The 20,164-nt window shown below is 40.1% G+C and overlaps 1 protein-coding gene across 4 annotated transcripts in view; it reads right to left on the minus strand.

Annotated features, from left to right (window-relative positions):
• LOC106599379 (sodium- and chloride-dependent glycine transporter 1) overlaps nt 1-20,164 on the minus strand; it is a 95,848-nt gene that overhangs the window by 40,760 nt on the left and 34,924 nt on the right. For all 4 annotated transcript variants that reach the window (XM_014190585.3, XM_082973378.1, XM_082973377.1 and 1 more), the window contains one exon: nt 8,864-9,141. In XM_014190585.3, the coding sequence (XP_014046060.1) occupies nt 8,864-8,893 (30 nt within the window). In that variant the 5' untranslated portion in view covers nt 8,894-9,141. The remainder of the gene's footprint in view (nt 1-8,863; nt 9,142-20,164) is intronic.

Below are 20,164 nucleotides of genomic sequence, written 5' to 3' on the forward strand. Positions count from 1 at the left end.
TCACCGTAGGGATGGAGCCAGGGTTCCTCCAGACGTGACGCTTGGCAATCTGGCCAAAGAGTTCAAACTTGGTTTCATCAGACCAGAGAATCTTGTTTCTCATGGTCTGAGAGTCCTTTAGGTGCCTTTTGGCAAATTCCAAGCGGGCTGTCATGTGCCTTTTACTAAGGAGTGGCTTCCATCTTGCAACTCTACCATAAAGGCCTGATTGGTGGAGTGCTGCAGAGATGACTGTACCTTTCTGGTACCCTTCCCCAGATCTGTGCCTCAACACAATTCCTTCAAACTCATGGCTTGGTTTTTGCTCTGACATGTATTGTCAACTGTGGGACCTTATATAGACAGGCCTTTCCAAATCATGTCCAATCAATTGAATTTATCACAGGTGGACTCCAATCAAGTTGTAGAGACATCTCAAGGATGATCAATGGAAACAATTTCGAGTCTCATAGCAAAGAGTCTGAATACTTATGTAAATAAGATATTTCTGTTTTCGCTTTGTCATTATGGGGTACTGTGTGTAGATTGATGAGGAAAATGTTTTATTTAATCCATTTTAGAATAAGGCTGTAACGTAACAAAATGTGGAAAAAGTCAAGGTCTGAATACTTTCCAAATGCACTTTACAACCTATGCATGGTCCATATTATCAGGTATGCTATCAGCAATAAGCATCATCACCTGTAGTCCAACTAATGCAGCATAGTGGCTATAAGTAAATAAAGTCTCAAACAAGGGGGCTAGGGTGATCTTTTAATTTGTTAGCATCATATTGATGAATTGTATGTCCCAAAAAACTTGCTTAAACAGTTATTATAATATAGGCCAACCTGTAAGGGTAGTTTGGGGTAAACTGCCACCCAGGGTAACACTGCCTGTACTTCTCACAGAAACCACTTCATGTCACAATTCCCCTGGGATACTCTTCTTTTTAACAAAGTCCATCAAAAGTGCTGTTTTCCCGGCGATTGCAAGACTTGTTGTGCATTGCCTGACTGCTTGTCAGAATGCATGTTTCGCTCCCTATGGCACTCATAACTTGAATGCGCCTCGAGAGGAATATTTCTTTAGTATAGAAAACACAACAACAAGCCGACTAGATCAATAGACAAACTATTCTACTATAGGGTGTCGGATTTTTGTATTCATTACTCATTTTGTTTGCAGAGGAAAAGTAAATGTGGACTGTTCCAGCAAAGTTCAACCTTCTGACTCCACAGATGATTGGGGTAAACAGGTTAAACTAAACCTTTCATGGCACCTCCCTACTGGGCGTCAGTCATACCCGGGTCATACGCTGCCCATCACACACAACCCTGCTGCTAAGAATACATAGGCTAACCCTAACCCCCAAACGAGACAAGGAGACCGGGACCTCCCTGAGAACTCACCATCATCATCCTCACTACACTCCTCATACTAATGATACTGAATATGGTATTGGCGAGGGGGCAGGGTGAGGGTGGCCATTGGGACGGGACAACTTCCGACTAAGGCATGCAAGAATTTAGGAAGGATCGTCTGGCTGTGCACAGCCCATCAATGAGGCGGCCCGGCAGGCTGAGAAAAGCCCAGTTGCTATAGAGAGCAGGGGTAGGCCACAGTCCTAATAGAGGCAGAGCGTGCAGGAGAGAGAGAGAGAGTGAGAGAGGGGGGGGGGCAGTGTGTGGATTAACACTGGGTGTTCCATTTCAATTCTAAACTTGCAGTCTTTATTTCCTACTACGCTCCTATCAGAGAGTAGATCTCGCCACATGCCAATTTAATTTGCTGAGAACATCTGAGTTCTAGTCTAGCCCATCAAATCTGCAAGCATTTAAAAAAAATACTTATTGGAAGGGTATGGCTAGCGTTATATCAGGTATAAGATAGAAAATCCCCCTATTATTACACAACAACATCGCAATCTTATTCAAACAAAACAAATCACTGAAGTGACACAGAATGGTCCCAGGACGGTTTGAAATGAGCCGCCTTTGAGACTCTTTCCTATTCAAAGCACGCTGCCTCTATTGACAAGCCAAACAAGGGACTTCAGTGTGGGCTAAATTACTACTGCTGACCAAACATGTCACTTTCGCAACTTACTGCCCTATTGATGTGCGGTTTCCGGATCGTATTCTCACTCAGTTGGTTTGCAGACTAGAGATACTGACGCAGACACGCACACACAAATATTGCAAAAGCAAGCGCAAACCAACATGACTGTTACCCCACCGCTTGACACGCGAAGCTTGTTGTTGATTGATTTGAAATAATAGGAAAGCACACACATAGAAAATCCATTTGTGAGCAAATCTCATTCCGTTTTGAGTGAAACGTACACAGCTGGGGTGCGTCGTAGTGGCCATGGCCAATGGTGCGGTCTCCAATCCTACATTTTAAAGGCCCTCCTCTTGGCACATAGACAAAATCTCCTGAAATTCTACATATTTTGGCATGGGGCGGAGAGAACATGTTACAGTTTTAAAGCTAGTTTGATGCAATTGTGCACATGTTGTCATGGGTATGAGAGGAAATTGCAATTTTAAAGCTAATTTCCTGCAACTCTACACATTTTGCCATGGCTTATGACTCAAACGTGATAAGAAAATCAATTGGGGCCCCATGCCATGACATTTGGGGAATTTTAGATTGTTATTCTCAAAGATTATCTTATTTAAAAATATATAGCTCCATTGTCTTTTCTACATATTTTATATCTGGCTTTAGTTATTTAAGTTTACACTGAAAAGGTTTTACCATCGCAAAAATGATTTCCCCTCCCCATAATCATATTTTTTGGCGTGTCGGCAATGAATATAGGGGAAACACTGAGCTGCCCTTGCTCAAAATGTAGGAATCATTCTTACCATTCTCCTCATTTTAACTGTTTTAGCAATACTGATTCGTTTTTTGCCCAATGGTAACAATAGTCTAACTATTGGGAACAAAATAACTATTGAGTGTTATCTGATCTCACTGTACAGAATCTGATACGGAACACATTTTAATACAGGTGTAGACAGGGTCACAGGGAAGCTTTTAGTAATCATTCCCAACATTATCATAGAGACCTCTCTGTAGATTGGTATGATGGATCTCTCGGTCTAGTCTTCTTCAGTGATACATCTAGTAGCCAGTGCAGTGCTCAGAGATATTCAACTCTCCCGTAGACATGGTAATGATGTTTGGTCCTATTAAATCCACCTGCATTTAGATTTCTGTCCATTATTGCAATTTACTTAATAGCTCATCACCTCTGATTAGTTTCACCTATGTGATGGGGTGCGTGAAGGCTTGGTACAAGGAAAATTAGGATAACCCTACATTTTCTCAACGGTTCAGACTGAAAAACTAAAAAGTGACTGAAAATAGCTCTGGGGAATCTCTCTCGCCGGACAGACTTGGTAACGTGGAGGACAGAAAGCAGAGGTCAGAAACTGCCCTTTTTTTGGCGCATCTGACAGCCTTTGTCCGGGCAACAAAAGGACAAATTCGTTAAGCTATGGTCGGAAAACAACGTCCTAAGCATTTCTTCCAGTTAGAAGAGTGAGTTCTGCTTAGCCTGGCAGCTTTCAGGGACACAGGAGAGCAATCTCTAACGCTTGGGTTAACATGAAGTTTTCATGATAATATCTCCCCTCCGTAATTTAGCTGGAAGGGCCCCAGCTGTTAATTCTTTATAAATAGCGCATAGCTCAGATTGCCTCCAGGGAGAATGGGGCTCAGTGGAGTAGCTGGGGAACAAATCGGGCCAGATAAAGCACACAACATACACATTTTGACAAACATATGGGACCATTGCTGGGGATGAAAGTGAGGTACATGTGACTTTAGTTCACCTCACGTGGATTCACCAATGAGCAAATTAGAAGAGCAGCAGCAGAAATTGTTGTCGACCTGACTTTTTTGAGAAGTGATCGAAATTAAGAGGGCTTTACAGGGAAAAAACGAAATCCAAATATAATTTTGGTCCGAAATAGCTACCACAAGATCAGTACAGGTGCTTTTCAAGAGTTAGGCTACCATTAATTTTTTTTAAATTATTCACACGGGATCAAAAGTAGAATTGACATTTGTTTGCATACATGCTAGCCACTGTAGGTAGACCCCACTTAATTCTTCTTATGTACTTTCATAACTTCAAAATCAGATAAAACCTTGTATAAAAGATAAACAAACAACTGATTAACATTTGTGTTTAGTGACAACAAGGGTGAATGAAGGTCCTTTATCTAGCTAGGGAAACAGAACTGGTCCAGGGTGGTTGTAGGATTTTAGCTAGTATTTGAAATGATGCCAGATTTCTAGTAACGGACATGTGTAAGGGACATAATGTAGGTTAGTGAACATGTGAAAAAATGTAAAAGGAGACAAAAAAGCTTAATTCTAATCATTTCAAAATTAAATGAGCTAAAAAGGAAGACTTTTCTTTGTCAAGTCATGATAACAACTCAACAGAATAATTAGTTATATTAGTAAATTACTTCAAAACAATACCTTTTTGGAGAAATAATTCATATATTAGGCTACATGTGTATGCACATATTGCCGCTGCAAATCTAGTGCAATGGAATGTGAGCAAGAAAGAGAACACTTTTGGAGATGCTTTTGGGGGGCCTTGGACATGGAAGGAATCAAAGTGATACATAATATGAAGGCGGGTGTTCCTGTGAGGGAGCCCTGAGAACGACAGACCCCCCTTCGTCCCATGCCTATATCTCCCATTCACTAGACAAGGGGCAGAGCAGGTTGAGTTCAAGCGCAACAAATTACCTCAATATGGGGTGAAAAGCCTTTGAAGGACCTCAATTGGACTGTTGAAAATAATAATAATAAAAGAGATGAGAAGATTTAAGAGGCCTCGAGGGAACACAATGCTCAACTGCTGTCCATAATTTCACAAAGTAGCCAGCGAAAGTGGGTCTCTCCCTTTTTCTTTTAACTTTGTTTATCCTTTATTTGGAGGGGGCTGCCATTAAACAGAAGAGAGAGGAAGAAAAGTAGGAAAAAACTAAATTTTCAGCCTGAGTGGTTTCTTCAAATGAAATCTAAAGGCCGAAACTCAATGGGCCCTTTGGTTGGGGAAACTTTTTAAAGGAAGCGCAGCAGTGGACGTGTTTGGCATTTGGTGGCCCTTGTCCCCCCATTGTACCTTCGCCACAGTGGCTGCATTTTCCCTGGCTCTGCTGCTTGGTGCACTGTACAGTCAGAGGCTCAAACAAACAGAAATCATGTTTTGACTTCCCCTTTGCTCCGTCACATCTGTTCCCATGCCCCTGAAGGCAGCACAGTTGCACAGTTACAAAGATGTGAACACTCAAGCTAATTCAAGTGAATGACTGACGGCTCAATATGGTCCTCCTTACATAAGAAGGGAAGGAAAAGCTTTAAGCAGACTGAAGACTTGACGGACAGACGAACTTAAGCTTGCCACCCGTTATCTTTACACAAACTTCACATGGCAAGGCAATTATGTACAACATACAAGTCGTTTAGATCCTCTACACCTCAATACTACACTAAATGTCTTGCCAGTTTTCCAAGGTGAGAATGTTAACAAGTAAGAAACATAAAGGACAAACTACATCAATATTCGCAATATACTTATTTTTTCCCCCTTTTTCATTGCTATGGAACAGACATTTTTGTATCTCTTAGTCTGCAGCTAACCTACTATAAACCATTTCATGGCAGAATGCTCCTTAACTGGGATGTGTGCAGAAGTGGCTCCCGTCCTATGGGACCCTGCAAAGAAGCCCACATTAGCAGGCAGCCCATGGGAAATGCAACTCACTGCAGCACTACCCTAGTACCCAGGGGAGGGGGTTGCAAGAAGTCACCACAGTTAACAGTCGCTCTGCTACTGATCTTTAGTCTTTCGTCTCTGACGGGCCAAGCAGAAATTACCCCGGTCATTACCGGGGACAAATATGTTTTCAATGTCTGTTTCACATGCATTCTTTCTCTTCGCTTTCTTAGAGAAGTGTTTCCTAACTCCAATCCTCCAGGAACCCCAAAAGCACACATTTATATTGTAGCCCCTGATAAACTCACCTGATTCAACTAATTGAGGTCTTGAAGATTAGCTGACAAGTTGAATCAGGTGTGCTCGTCTGGTGCTAAAACAAAAATGTATACTGTTGGGTGTACTGGAGGACTGGAGAGGGGAAACACTGTCTTAGATGATTGCAGAAGAGGCACAACAACACGTGATGCGTGTCCCTTCCCCAACATATCCTCTCTCAATGCATAAGACTCGTAAAACGGTGCACCAAAACCTCACCCGGCTGCCAATTCAGGGAAAGTGAGTCCATACGCTATAAAAGACGCAGGAGAGCAATTCAGAAGATAAGGCCTCTCTTAGAAAGGTTGGAAAGAGTCAGACTTGGATTTATAATGCACAATCCCAAGCAGAATAAGCAGCATGTCCATGGCAAGTAAGCTCTCAAATAGATAGAAAACTAGAAAGAGCAATTTTAGTAGTAAGTGAAAATAAGTATACAACTTCTGAAAAACGTCAATTACTGTAGGTTATGAATAAGAACAAAACATTATAAATAAATCAGTAATACATCATGTAATAAAATCTAAAGATGGAGGCAATTATACTGTATGTACTATAATGCACTGTAGGTAGGGGAGCCGTGGCAGTTATTGATGGCGGGAGAAGGGCTCGGTCCTGTGGAATTGACTAGCATCACTGTCTCTCAGTGGAAGACAACAGTTATTGATGGCGGGAGAAGGCCTCGGTCCTGTGGAATTGACTAGAATCACTGTCTCTCAGTGGAAGACAACAGACTCAGCCATGGGGACCGGAGCAGGGGAGAACCAATCACAAGAGGGGAGGGATTTTTGGAGGGAGTTTAACTTTTTCTACTTTTGACTTCACGTTTAAACCTCAAGGTTTGACCTTACTCGTATGTTTTTTCCCCTGTCCAGATAAGAGAGGTTTTACTATCTCGCTCTGTCCATTTCTCTGTTTTACTAACAGCAGTGTGAAATTTGAAAATGTTGTTGTGAAGAACATGTGATGTTGTTATTGACGCCTTGGCCTAAAAATATTTACAGAGTGGTTTGATGACTAGGACTAGTAGGACTCACTTATGAAATACAATACAAATAATTTATGTGACTACTTGCGATCTTTATTTGCTTATTCTATAAGCTAACTCTATAACAAACTGTCTTACAACTGTATAACCTTGGAACAACCTGCAAGAGCCAGTACATTTTTTCAGAATATGTATTTTGTGTAAGATTTATCAAGTTATGCTAGTTCTCTGGAAAATTACATCGTAATCTCTACAATTAAATGAATTAATCATTTAATTTAGCCTAGCAAGATGTGTAATTTATTACAGTTAAGGCAGTTTTAAAGTAGTGAATAAGCTGTATTTGAGTTCAGTGGAGAGTTTCTCTGTGGCCCCCAGCCAGGGACACACTGTTCAGACAATTACAGAAGTGGCTGCTGCGAAAGTCACCTCGGCCAAGTCAAACAATCAGCCTGCAGTATACCTGCTTGACAGACACATGGGTCCGGTTGGGTAAAGCCACCCAAGGTCCAGTTACTTCAGTACTAATACTGTGGCCAGGGGTGGCTGCTAGCCACTATCCCCAGTGTTCCCTAGTGTTCTCAGTAGTCAAAATCCAAAGGGATAAAGGCATGGAATGAAATATTAGGGATAGTCAAAACCAATTTCATGCAAGTTATACAAACATTACGCACATACAAAATACATAAAACAATAGACAGGACACTTAGGAATGTTTGGCTGAATTCAAGCAAGAATCTTGGAGAATCTCATTCATCAAGTAACAGGTAACACTTTGTCGACTTGATAAATAAGCCTATTCTATGTCTTCAAATGATAGGCTAAACCAAAAGGATAATTCTTCACACGAAAAAAAAACCCATTGCATTCAAATGAAAGTGCTATTTAATTACTTTAACCCAAGTACATACTGTATATTATCTAAAGGACCTTTCAATTCACTAACCAGATATTTGGTTGATATGCAATAACATTTTATTTTTGGTATGAAACATGATTTATTTTTCCTTTACTAAAATAATTCTATATTTTAACTGGATGTAATTTATAGTCTTTAAAGTAAACATTGGATTATCTCCCACAAACATTATAAATGTGGCACTATAACCCAAAAACATTACATTAGAATAACTATATTTCAGGGAAATGAAGTACCCCCCCAAAAAGTGTAGTGTTTACTGACATTTCAGTGTGGACTACAAATTTTAAGTGGCAATAGGGCTACAGAGAGAAATGAACAGAAAACTTGGGAAATAACAGAAACTTTACTTCACTACTGGCCTTGACAGTAGCTGGTAACATCTCATGAGAACTCCACATTAAATCATTTTGCTAAGGTTTCTACAACTAGCTAGAATTCTAACTACATTAACTTTTTGTATAATGAACAAAGCAACAAAAACAGTAGACGTGTTTTTATTTCATTAGCCTACATTGTGTTAGGTAGACTATAGGTCTTTCCAGTTGTCATCCAGTTTGCTGATCCTTGGTCTACAGGGCTAGACCAGTGACCATGTAACAAAAGGGATACATGATCAGCAGCATAGGGTCAACTAATGTTCAATTGCTGGGCAACAGCTGCACACTGCTTTTCCTCATCGTTGACAAAACAATACTGTAGCTCAAGTGTGATTTGCCACCCTTAAAGAAGAGAAGCCTCCACAAGTTATTTTACCAGTCCTAAACAAGACTCCTCTAGTCTTCCCACCAGACACTTGTGTGGCGTCCTACTCTCCTCAGTCTATGACGGGGTGTGTGAGGAGATGAGTATGGGAGGGAGGGGGAAAGACTAAATAGAAATACAATAAACAAAAACTTCAACTCACCAGAATCCCCGAAAACTGCTTTTCCTCCATGCTTCAGTCAGGAGCGCTTTCAAGCAGCGGGACCTCTTTCTCTTCCGTGAGGATGTAGTCTATGTCCGTGCTGCTGGGCGTGTCTCTTTTTGGGGACTCGTCTTCTTCTGGACACTGGTATGTTTCAGGAACAGCGGCTCGCGTGCGACGTCGCCCCGTTGCTCTCTCGATTCCCTTGTTTCCGACCGTAGCTGAAGTGGCGTCTCTCCTTTGTATTAATTCTCCACTAATCCAGGAACTTTTCTATGCTGTGAAAGGGACATGTGACAAGGAGGGGGATGGAGGCAACACTTTTAGTTCCTTTCCCAATTTCAAACATGCATTTCATCACTGGGAAAAGAACTCCCTCCCTTTCTAATGGTTGAAGACACTTGTCTTTAGCTGACCAAAGGCACCAGTGGTGAGGATGCCGCTATACGCTCAGATTGGAGAGAAAACTAGATTGACATTTTCCTGAAAACTAATCGCTGAAACAATGTGCTATTGTACAAACAGATTAGTCGACTGTTAGAGCAAAAGCTCAGACTTGTCATTGACTGCACATTGCAAAACAAGTGCAGAGAGCAGTAATCGAAATGAACCCAAGAACATGGGAAACAAATAGTGTTTAATTACTTCCCAGTATAAATTGAATTGAAATTTGATGTCTGCATTGTTCTCTTTTATTCAATTATGTGACAATGGTAAAATTGTTCAACTCAAACACTTTACATTTGGAGCACATGGAAATCAATTACTCTCTGTATCAGGGGAAGATGCTGTTTATCCTATAAGCTAATTAATTCCATGGGAAAATTCATTAACATTCACTAAAGCTAAAATTCACCATATTTAAATAGAATTACAGAACAATAATTAATATCATACATACAGTGCCTTCAGAAAGTATTCATACACTTTGATTTATTCCACATTTTGTTGTGTTACAACCTGAATTCAAAATCGATTATATATTTTCTCTACACACAATACCCCATAATGACATGGTGAAAACATATTAGATAATTTAATTGATAAGTTAATACTTTGTAGAAGCACCTTTGGTGGCGATTACAGCTGAGTCTTTTGGTGTAAGTCTATAAGAGCTTTGCATACCTGGATTGTACAATATTATTCTTTATAAAATCCTATTTAAAATATTGTAATTTTGTAATTTTTTTAATAATCTTTTTTAAATTCTTCAAGCTCTGTCAAGTTGATTGGTTATCATTGCTACACAGCCATTTTCAAGTCTGCCAATAGATTTTCAAGTCAATTTAAGTCAAAATTGTAACTAGGCCCCTCATGAACATTCAATATTGTCTTGGTAAGCAACTCCAGTGTAGATTTGGCCTTTTGTTTTAGGTTATTGTCCTGCTCAAAGGTGAATTTGTGTCTGTTGGAAAGCAGGATTTTGCCTGTGCTTATAGCTGAATTCCATTGATTTTTATCCTAAACAACTCGCTAGTCCTTGCCAATGACAAGCATACCCATAACATGATGCAGCAACCACCATGCTTGAAAATATGAAAAGTGGTACTCAGTGATGTGTTGTATTGGATTTGCCCCAAACATAACGCTTTGTAAACTTAAGTGCCTTGTTGCAAACAGGATGCATGTTTTGTAATATTTTTTATTCTGTACAGGCTTCCTTCTTTTCATTCTGTCATTAAGGTTAGTATTGTGGAAGAACTACAATGTTGTTGATCCATCCTCAGTTCTCATATCACAACCATTAAACTCTGTAATTGTTTTAAAATCACCACTGGCCTCAAGGTGAAATCCATGAGCAGTTTCCTCCTCTCTGGCAACTGAGTCAGGAAGGATGCCTGTATCTTTTTAGTGACTGGGTGTATTGATACACCATCCACAGCCTAATTTATAACTTATTATGCAATTTCTGAGGCACATTTTTTCTCCTGAACTTATTTAGGCTTGCCGTAACAAAGTGGTTGAATACTTATTGACTCAAAACATTTCCGCTTTCAATTTTGTATTAATTTCAAAAAATTTAGACAAACAAAATTCCACTATGAGATTATGTGGTACTGTGCAGATCAGTGACAAAATAAAATGTTGATACATTTTAAATTCAGGCTGTAACAAAATTAAATATGGAGTAAAGAAATGGGGTGTGAATATTTGGGCTGTTGCAGTGTTGCCAACGTGTTTCTGCCACACCGGCAGTCATGAGTCATGACCGCAGTAAAATTTCACTTGACCGTTGAGTCACAGTAATCTCCTCTTAATACACTGGACATGCGTTGGCCGATTTCAAGTTTTCATAACAATCGGTAATCGGTATTTTTGGCCACCGATTTGCCGATTTGTTTTTATTTAATTTTTTTAACAATTTTGTACACCTTTATTTAACGAGGCAAGTCAGATTAAGAACACATTCTTATTTTCAATGACGGCCTAGGAACATGGGGTAACTGCCTTGTTCAGGGGGGATTCGGGGATTCGTTTTTGCAACCTTCCGGTTACTAGTCCAACGCTCTAACCACCTGCCTTACATTGCACTCCACGAGGAGCCTGCATGGCAAGCTGACTACCTGTTACGCGAGGGCAGCAAGAAGCCAAGGTAAGTTGCTAGCTAGCATTAAACTTATCTTATAAAAAAACTACACATGGTTGATGATATTACTAGTTTATCTAACGTGTCCTGCGTTGCATATAATCGATGCGGTGCCTGTTAATTTCTCATCGAATCACAGCCTACTTCGACAAACGGGTGATGATTTAACAAGCGCATTTGCGAAAAAAGCACTGTCGTTGCACCAATGTACCTAACCATAAACATCAATGCCTTTCTTTAAAATCAATACACAAGTATATATTTTTAAACCTGCATATTTAGTTAATATTGCCTGCTAACATGGATTTGTGTCACTTCTCTTGCGTTCCGTGCAAGCAGTCAGGGTATATGCAGCAGTTTGGGCCGCCTGGCTCATTGCGAACTGTGTGAAGTCCATTTATTCCTAACAAAGGCCGTAATTAATTTGCCAGAATTGTACATAATTATGACATAACATTGAAGGTTGTGCAATGTAACATGAATACTTAGACTTAGGGATGCCACCCGTTAGATAAAATACGGAACGGTTCCGTATTTCACTGAAATAATAAACGTTTCGTTTTCGAAATGATAGTTTCCGGATTCGACCATATTAATGACCAAAGGCTCGTATTTCTGTGTGTTATTATGTTATAATTAAGTCTATGATTTGATATTTGATAGAGCAGTCTGACGGAGCGATGGTAGGCAGCAGCATGCTCGTAAGCATTCATTCAAACAACACCTTCGTGGGTTTTGCCAGCAGCTCTTCGCAATTCTTCAAACATTGCGCTGTTTATGACTTCAAGCCTATCAACCCCCGAGATTAGGCTGGTGTAACCCATGTGAAATCGCTAGCTAGTTAGCGGGTGCGCGCTAATAGCGTTTCAAACGTCACTCGCTCTGAGACTTGGGAGTGGTTGTTCTCCTTGCTCTACATGGGTAACGCTGCTTCGAGGGTGGCTGTTGTCGATGTGTTCCTGGTTCGAGCCCAGGTTGGAGCGAGGAGAGGGACGGAAGCTATACTGTTACACTGGCAATACTAAAGTGCCTATAAGAACATCCAATAGTCAAAGGTATATGAAATACAAATCGTATAGAGAGAAATAGTCCTATAATTCCTATAATAACTACAACCTAAAACTTCTTACCTGGGAATATTGAAGACTTATGTTAAAAGGAACCACCAGCTTTCATATGTTCTCATGTTCAGAGCAAGGAACTTAAACGTTAGCTTTTTTACATGGCACATATTGCACTTTTACTTTCTTCTCCAACACTTTGTTTTTGCATTATTTAAACCAAATTGAACATGTTTCATTATTTATTTGAGGCTAAATTGATAGTATTTATGTATTATATTAAGTTAAAATAAGTGTTCATTCAGTATTGTTGTAATTGTCATTATTACAAATAAATAAATGTAAAAAAATCGTCCGATTCATCGGTATCGGCATTTTTTGGTCCTCCAATAATCGGTATCGGCGTTGAAAAATCATAATCGGTCGACCTCTAGTTGGTAGTACCCAACTTGCTAACTACCATCAGGTCGCTAATGGCCTGGTACTCAGGGCTCTATTGTCCCTCTAACCGCTCTGACATCAAAGCAAATATAATACAAAATCACATCAAACACTTAAACCGCTAATAAAAAGACGAGGCTGGGCCTACGATATTTGCCTCAGCGGGTTAGACGAGCTCCCATGCCTCAGCAGGTTCGACAGGCTCCCAGGCATTAGCGGGTTCGACTGGCTCCCATGGATCAGCGGGTGAACAGGTTCCCATGCCTCACTTACAAGCCCTTAGCCAACAATGCAGTTAAGAAAATACAACAAAAAAATGTAATATACAAAAAAGTTGAAAAAATATATAAAAATTAGGAGATAAGAATAACTAATAATTAAAGAGCAGCAGTAAATAACAATAGCGGGGCTATATACAGGGGGTACCGGTACAGAGTCAATGTGGAGGCTATATACAGGGGGTACCGATACAGAGTCAGTGTGGAGGCTATATACAGGGGGTACCGATACAGAGTCAGTGTGCGAAGGCACCGGTGTCAAGGTAATTGAGGTTATATGTACATGTAGGTAGAGTTATTAAAGTGACTATGCATAGATAATAACAGAGTAGCAGCAGCGTAGAAGCGGGGTAGCCATTTGATTAGCTGTTCAGGAGTCTTATGGCTTGGGAGTAGAAGCTGTTTAGAAGCCTCTTGGACCTTTTCAGGATCTGAGGACCGATGCCAAATCTTTTCAGTCTACTGAGGGGGGAATAGGTCTTGTCGTGCCCTCTTCACGACTGTCTTGGTGTGCTTGGACCATGTTAGTTTGTTGGTGATGTGGAAGCCAAGGAACTTGAAGCTCTCAACCTGATCCACTACAGCCCAGTCGATGAGAATGGGGGCGTGCTCGGTCCTCCTTTTCCTGTAGTCCATGTAGCCTATCCCATAGGCCTATATGTTTGATAAGGTTTGTATCACAACTAAAGTGGCCAAATAACTTCTTAAAATGAAGCACATTAATTACAATGGGTGTAGAGCCTAACTGTCACACATAAGCAGCGCGTGAGTTTCAAGTTTGGGGAAGATCATTTTGACAATAAAAATGCACCTTCATAATAAAAGCATTACATGCATAATTGCATTTGCGGTCACTTTTGATAATGGTGTTTTCCGCTAATGGAACATTTGCGCTTATAGCCTACTACCATGTGTGCATTGCTGCACTTATAATGTGAAGAAATAGCCTAATAGTTTATCAACATTTTAAGCTAAACGTTCTGTTCTGTTGCGTGTGGTTGTATTAATTTGTGATCTATCGTATAGCACAGTCCCAGACTATGTTTGGAATATTTATTTCTCGCACAGAATAGGTTGACTTTTGTACTATGGGGGATAGTAGATTGACATAGGCTAGTGCTTTTGCTGTTTGTTTGGCCTACTCATCTTGTTGGCTGACGAAAAGTAAATTTCAACAGTTCTTCCAATATCTTCAATATGCACCTCGGAATTGGATACAGATGCGTGCAGTTGCGTCCCGGATATGTCTGACTTGTAGCCTGTGAGAAAGACCCAATCAGGTAACGGAGAGCCATGTGAGTGAGAGATGCTTCAGATTGCGCAGCACACTCAGAGAGAAGGACACAACGCAGCACTCCGGGCCGCAAAAGGCATGGATTTTTTGGGGGGAGCATTACGGCCACAAAGGGTATTGTCACGAACCGGCTCGAAGTTCGTAACAAAAGGGAGACGACGTGGAAACAAGGAATAACAAAATATATTTATTAAATAAAGTAAACTAAATACAATTAACAACGGTGTGTGTAATCAGTAGTGTAAGTGAGTGTTAGGCATGCATAAATGTGATAATGCGGGGTGATGAAAGGTGCCAAAGCAAACAACCAAAAGGCCACAAGAAAACACAACCAAAATCTGTCTGTGTCTGCATGGAGAGTCTCCTCAATGAATGGGGAAGAGGTGCATTTATCCTGGGACACGCCCGAGCCCAGGTGTGTCCCATTTCGCTGACGACCCTCCCAGCCCCGCCCACTGACATCCTATTAAGGAAAACAAGAGCAAAGAGAAAGAATTCGGAAGACAGAGTGGGAGGGTCGTCACATTATGCCGCCGTGAAATTTGAGGCACTATCAAGTGCTTGTCAAATTATGAATGAGAGACTATTGGAGTGTGTACAGCCTGGGCAGAGCTCATGTCTTTCAAGCAACTTTTTTCAAATCATCATTAGAGTCTCATCATGCAGCCTGACAATGTATTAAAAATCTAAACATATAGCCCATCGTTTGTAGAACAAATAAAGTTACATTTAATAACTCTAAATTAAGAATATAGGAGTACCTATTGCTTTGTTAACCGATCAACACAGTATAGCCCATGTTTTCAACTCCCTCAACTAAAATATTTCTATTTGATTCAGCTTTGTTCAATTGTATTCTTCATACTATAAAATAATACCACAGAAAGCAAATCTTGTCTGCTAAATGAACTAGTGTAGCTCACAGCCATTTTGCATAGCCACATCAGGATTTAACATAAAGACAACTCAAAGTATGCTATTCTTTTCTTCTGAAATAGGCTTTTCCTCATATCATGCTTCTTTAGACCTATCTCAAATAAATAATGGATTTATTGTGAAGGTGTAGGCTATATTACATGGATTTATTAGACTTTTTAAAATGGCTTGTGGAAGCCAGGAGATGCTAAATGTGTTTATGTTAATTAACGGTCGATTACCTTGTGACCGATAGTTATTTGCGTAACAATCATCGGCTGACGAAATTTCGTGACTGCCACAGCCCTATGCTACGCACAGGACTATGACACCAAGCCCGGAAAAAATTATGATCGTGCTGTTATACAATACATAGCCTACCGCATATTATGCACGGCAGAAAAACATACAACAAGCTGATTAAAGATGTCTAAGGTACACAATTGGTCTAGCCTATACTCCAAAATTAAACAATTTCTAGTAATCTACTTTGAGTGTAGACTGTATTATTATGCATACTGGATGGACTGGTTACCTGATGCCACGCTCCATGAGTCTGGGAGAGAACGTATAGGCCTAGGCAATAACCCTTACAAAAACGTACCATGGTACTGCTATGGTACTTTCATTCATACAATGGTACGTACCATGGTATAGTCTGAATCATGGAAATGTACCATGGTTTAGCCTTGAAGTATGATGGTACTACCATGGTACTGCCATTGTACCTAAATATGACGATGGTATTGTATCATTACACCACGGTATAGATCTGAATCATGGAAATGTACCATTGTTTTAGCTTTGAAGTATGATGGTACTGCCATGCACCTAAATAATACCATGGTATTGCCTCATTTATACCATAGTATAGATGTGGATCATGGAAATAACATGGTACAAAAAAGGTTGGTTGGCATTATATTGATGAATTTATTTACCCGTATGGGCAAGTTTCAGGGGCGGGCCTCAAGTCAGAGGCAGGCTACTATTGTTGGTCCTAGTTTGACTGCAACATCAGAGAAAAAGTGAAATAGTTGCTATAAAAAGAGGCAATACTTTCTGTATTAATAGTACCGTATTTTGCTCATGTTTGGGTTCCCTGTGTTGCCAACATGAAATGTGGGAGAATGTTGGGAAAATGTGAGATACAGTGCATTCGGAAAATATTCAGACCCATTGACTTTTTCCACATTTTGTTACGTTACAGCCTTATTCTAAAATGTATTAAATTGTTATTTTTTTCTCATCAATCTACACACAATACCCCATAATGACAAAGCAAAAACAGTTTGACATTTTTGCAAATGTATTAAACACAAAAAACGGAAATAGTCAAAAGTATATACACACGGACTCATTCAAGGGTTTTTCTTTATTTTTAATATGTTATACATTGTATAATAATAGTGAAAACTTCACAAATATAAAATAACACATATGGAATTATGTAGTAACCAAATCAAACTATTGTTTATATTTGAGATTCTTCAAAATAGTCAACCTTTGCCTTGATGACAGCTTTGCACACTCCTGGCCTTCTCTCAACCAGCTTCATGAGGTAGTCACCTGGAATGCATTTCAGTTAACAGGTGTGCCTTGTTAAAAGTTAATTTGTGGAATTTCTTTACCTCTTAATGCATTTGAGCCAATCAGTTGTGTTGTGACAAGGTAGGGGTGGTATACAAAAGATAGCCCTAATTGGTAAAAGGCCAAGACCATATTATGGCAAGAAAAGCTCAAATAAGAACACAGTGGCCTCCATCATTCTTAAATGGAAGAAGTATGGAACCACCAAGACTCTTCCTAGAGCTGGTCGCCCGGACAAACTGAGCAATCAGGGGAGAAGACCCTGTTCAGGGAGTTGACCAAGAACCCAATGGTCATTCTGATAAGAGTTACAGAGTTCCTCTGTGGAGATGGGAGAACCTTCCAGAAGAACAACCATCTCTGCAGCTGTCACGACATCCGCCGAAGTCGGTCCCTCTCCTTGTTCGGGCGGCGTTCGGTGATCAACATCACCGGCCTTCTAGCCATCGCCGATCCACTTTTCATTTTCCATTTGTTTTGTCTTTGTTTTACACACCTGGTTTCAATTCCCCAATTACATGTTCATTATTTAACCCTCTGTTTTCCCCATGGTTTTTGTGCGTGATTGTTTTATGTATGTTTGGTCCGTTATTGTGGGCTCAGTATTACGACATGTAATTGGAATATTTGAGTAAAGTTACTTGTGTTACTCATCTCTGCTGTCCTGTGCCTGACTCCTCTGCACCAGCTACACCCAGACCACTACAGCAGCACTCTACCAATCAGGCCATTATGGTAGAGTGGCCAGGCGGAAGCCACTCATCAGTAAAAGGCACATGACAGCCCGCTTGGAGTTTGCCAAAAGGCACCTAAAGGACTCTCAGACCATCAGAAACAAGATTATCTGGTCTGATGAAACCAAGATCAAACTTTGGTCTGAATGCCAAGTGTCACATCTGGAGGAAACCAGGCACTGCTCATCACCTGGCCAAACCATCCGTACGGTGAAGCATGGTGGTGGCAGCATCATGCTGTGGGGATATTTTTCAGAGCCAGGGACTGGGAGACTAGTCAGGATCAAGGAAAAGATTAATGGATAAAAGTACAGCGAGATCCTTGATGAAAACCTGCTCCAGAGCGCTCAGGACCTCAGACTCGGGCGAAGATCCACCTTCCAACAGGACAACAACCCTAAGTACACAGCCAAGATAATACAGGAGTGGCCCAGCCAGAACCTGGACTTGAACCCAATCTAACATCTCTGGAGAGACCTGAAAATAAGTGTGCAGCAATGCTCCCCATCCAACCTGACAGAGTTTGAGAGGATCTGAACAGAAGAATGGGAGAAAGTCCCCAAATACAGGGGTGCCATGCTCATAGCGTTATACCCAAGAAGACTCGAGGCTGTAATCGCTGCCAACGGTGCTTCAACAAAGTACTGAGTAAAGGGTCTGAATACTTATGTAAATTTGATATTTCTGTTTATTTTTATTAATATGCAAAAATGTCAAAAAAACTGTTTTTGCTTTGTCATTATGGGATGTGTGTAGACTGATGAGAATTGTATTTTTAACCCATTTTAGAATATGGCTGTAACGTAACAAAATGTGGAAAAAGTGCTGGGGTCTGAATACTTTCCGAATGCACTGTATTCTGTGAATTACATGATGAAAATATATCTATGAGATAAGATGATAATTTACACCTTTTAACAAATCGTTTTTTAGTATGTTGGCTATTTACAATTGTATGAGAGTAGCCAAGTCAGTTGAATGAGAGAGAGCCAACTGAAAACTGTATTGAAGAGAGAAGCACCAGATAAACTAACTATTTTAAATCTTTAAGGTTTCACTCCCTTCATTCTTCTCACCATACCCTATTCAGGCCCCAAGGTTTGAGAGGGTACACTACACTACCATGTGTGTTGTGGGTTTTCACTATGAGCTAAAAGGGGTTTACGAGTCTACTATGCCTACACTTACCATTGCAGAGCGAGTAGTCAATGTTGCATTATGTGAGTACCATACATTACTACGTTTTTGGTCACCTTACTTGAAAAACGGTGGGACACAGACCATCATAATACATTGTAAACAACTACCATGCTTTCATGTTCCACTACATGCTGCTATTACAAAACCTTGGTATTGTTTTCATTGTACTAGCATGGTTCATTTTTGTAAGGGGCTGTTGGTTGATTGATTGTGCAGGGCAGCTAAGCCTACAATTATAGTGAATTTGTATTTGTATCTCACCACCAAGCGTTTCCATCTCCTCCTCTCTCTCCTTTCTCCAGTGCGCAGAGAGAGGGGCTGTCAACAGTTTGATGAAACATGTTTAGTTATGAATACATGTTATTATACGATTTCACTAGGTTTTCCAAATTAAGCACTGGTCAAATGCAGGAACAGGGTTGGAGAACCCATCGCATTCAGAGTTTGGGCAGAATATCACCTGTCATGCAGCAAGAGGCTGCATGCTCCCTAAACAATGGTTGATGCTTGGAGTGAAATAACCGGAGTAGCCTGAAAAACGAACTACAGGGAAAGTGGCCTCCATTTACTATTCCAGTGCATATGGATAACATACTAAATGGGCCATTCTAAATCTAAACTAATTTGACATATTAATAAAGATAAGATTACATTGAGAATAGAGTCTTATAAGTGAAAATAGGATCACTTGATGAGCAAACAGCGTGTGCAGCCTGAGGCAAGGAACAGAGCACAAGCTTTTTTCAAATAATTTTTCAAATCATCAATAGCCTATCATCGCATCATGCAGTCCATATATGATTTCACTTCCAAGTCATTCTAAGGTTTGTATCATTCACAACTAAAATTGACAAATAACTAAATCTAGCGTATAGGATCTATTTCAAATTATCACTTTTACGCTGAGCTTTCATGCACTTCATATGCGCACTCGCTCCAGAATGGGAAAAATATCCTTTCTATTTTATTCAGCTAAGTTCAATTCTATTCTTCTTACTATAAAATCATATAATATAAAAATAAAGGCATGGGACTTACGCATATCTTATCTCCTAAATGAACAAGCCTACAGCTTATGGCATGGAGCATAGCCAGATAACATACAGTAAGACAACTCATATTCTGTCCTTCTGAAAAAACTTTTCTTCATATCATGTTTCTTTAGACCTGCCTAAAATAAATCATGGATTTATTGTGATGG

This window comes from Salmo salar, chromosome 03, assembly GCF_965601325.2.
Source record: "Salmo salar chromosome 03, fSalSal1, whole genome shotgun sequence".
NCBI lineage: Eukaryota > Metazoa > Chordata > Actinopteri > Salmoniformes > Salmonidae > Salmo > Salmo salar.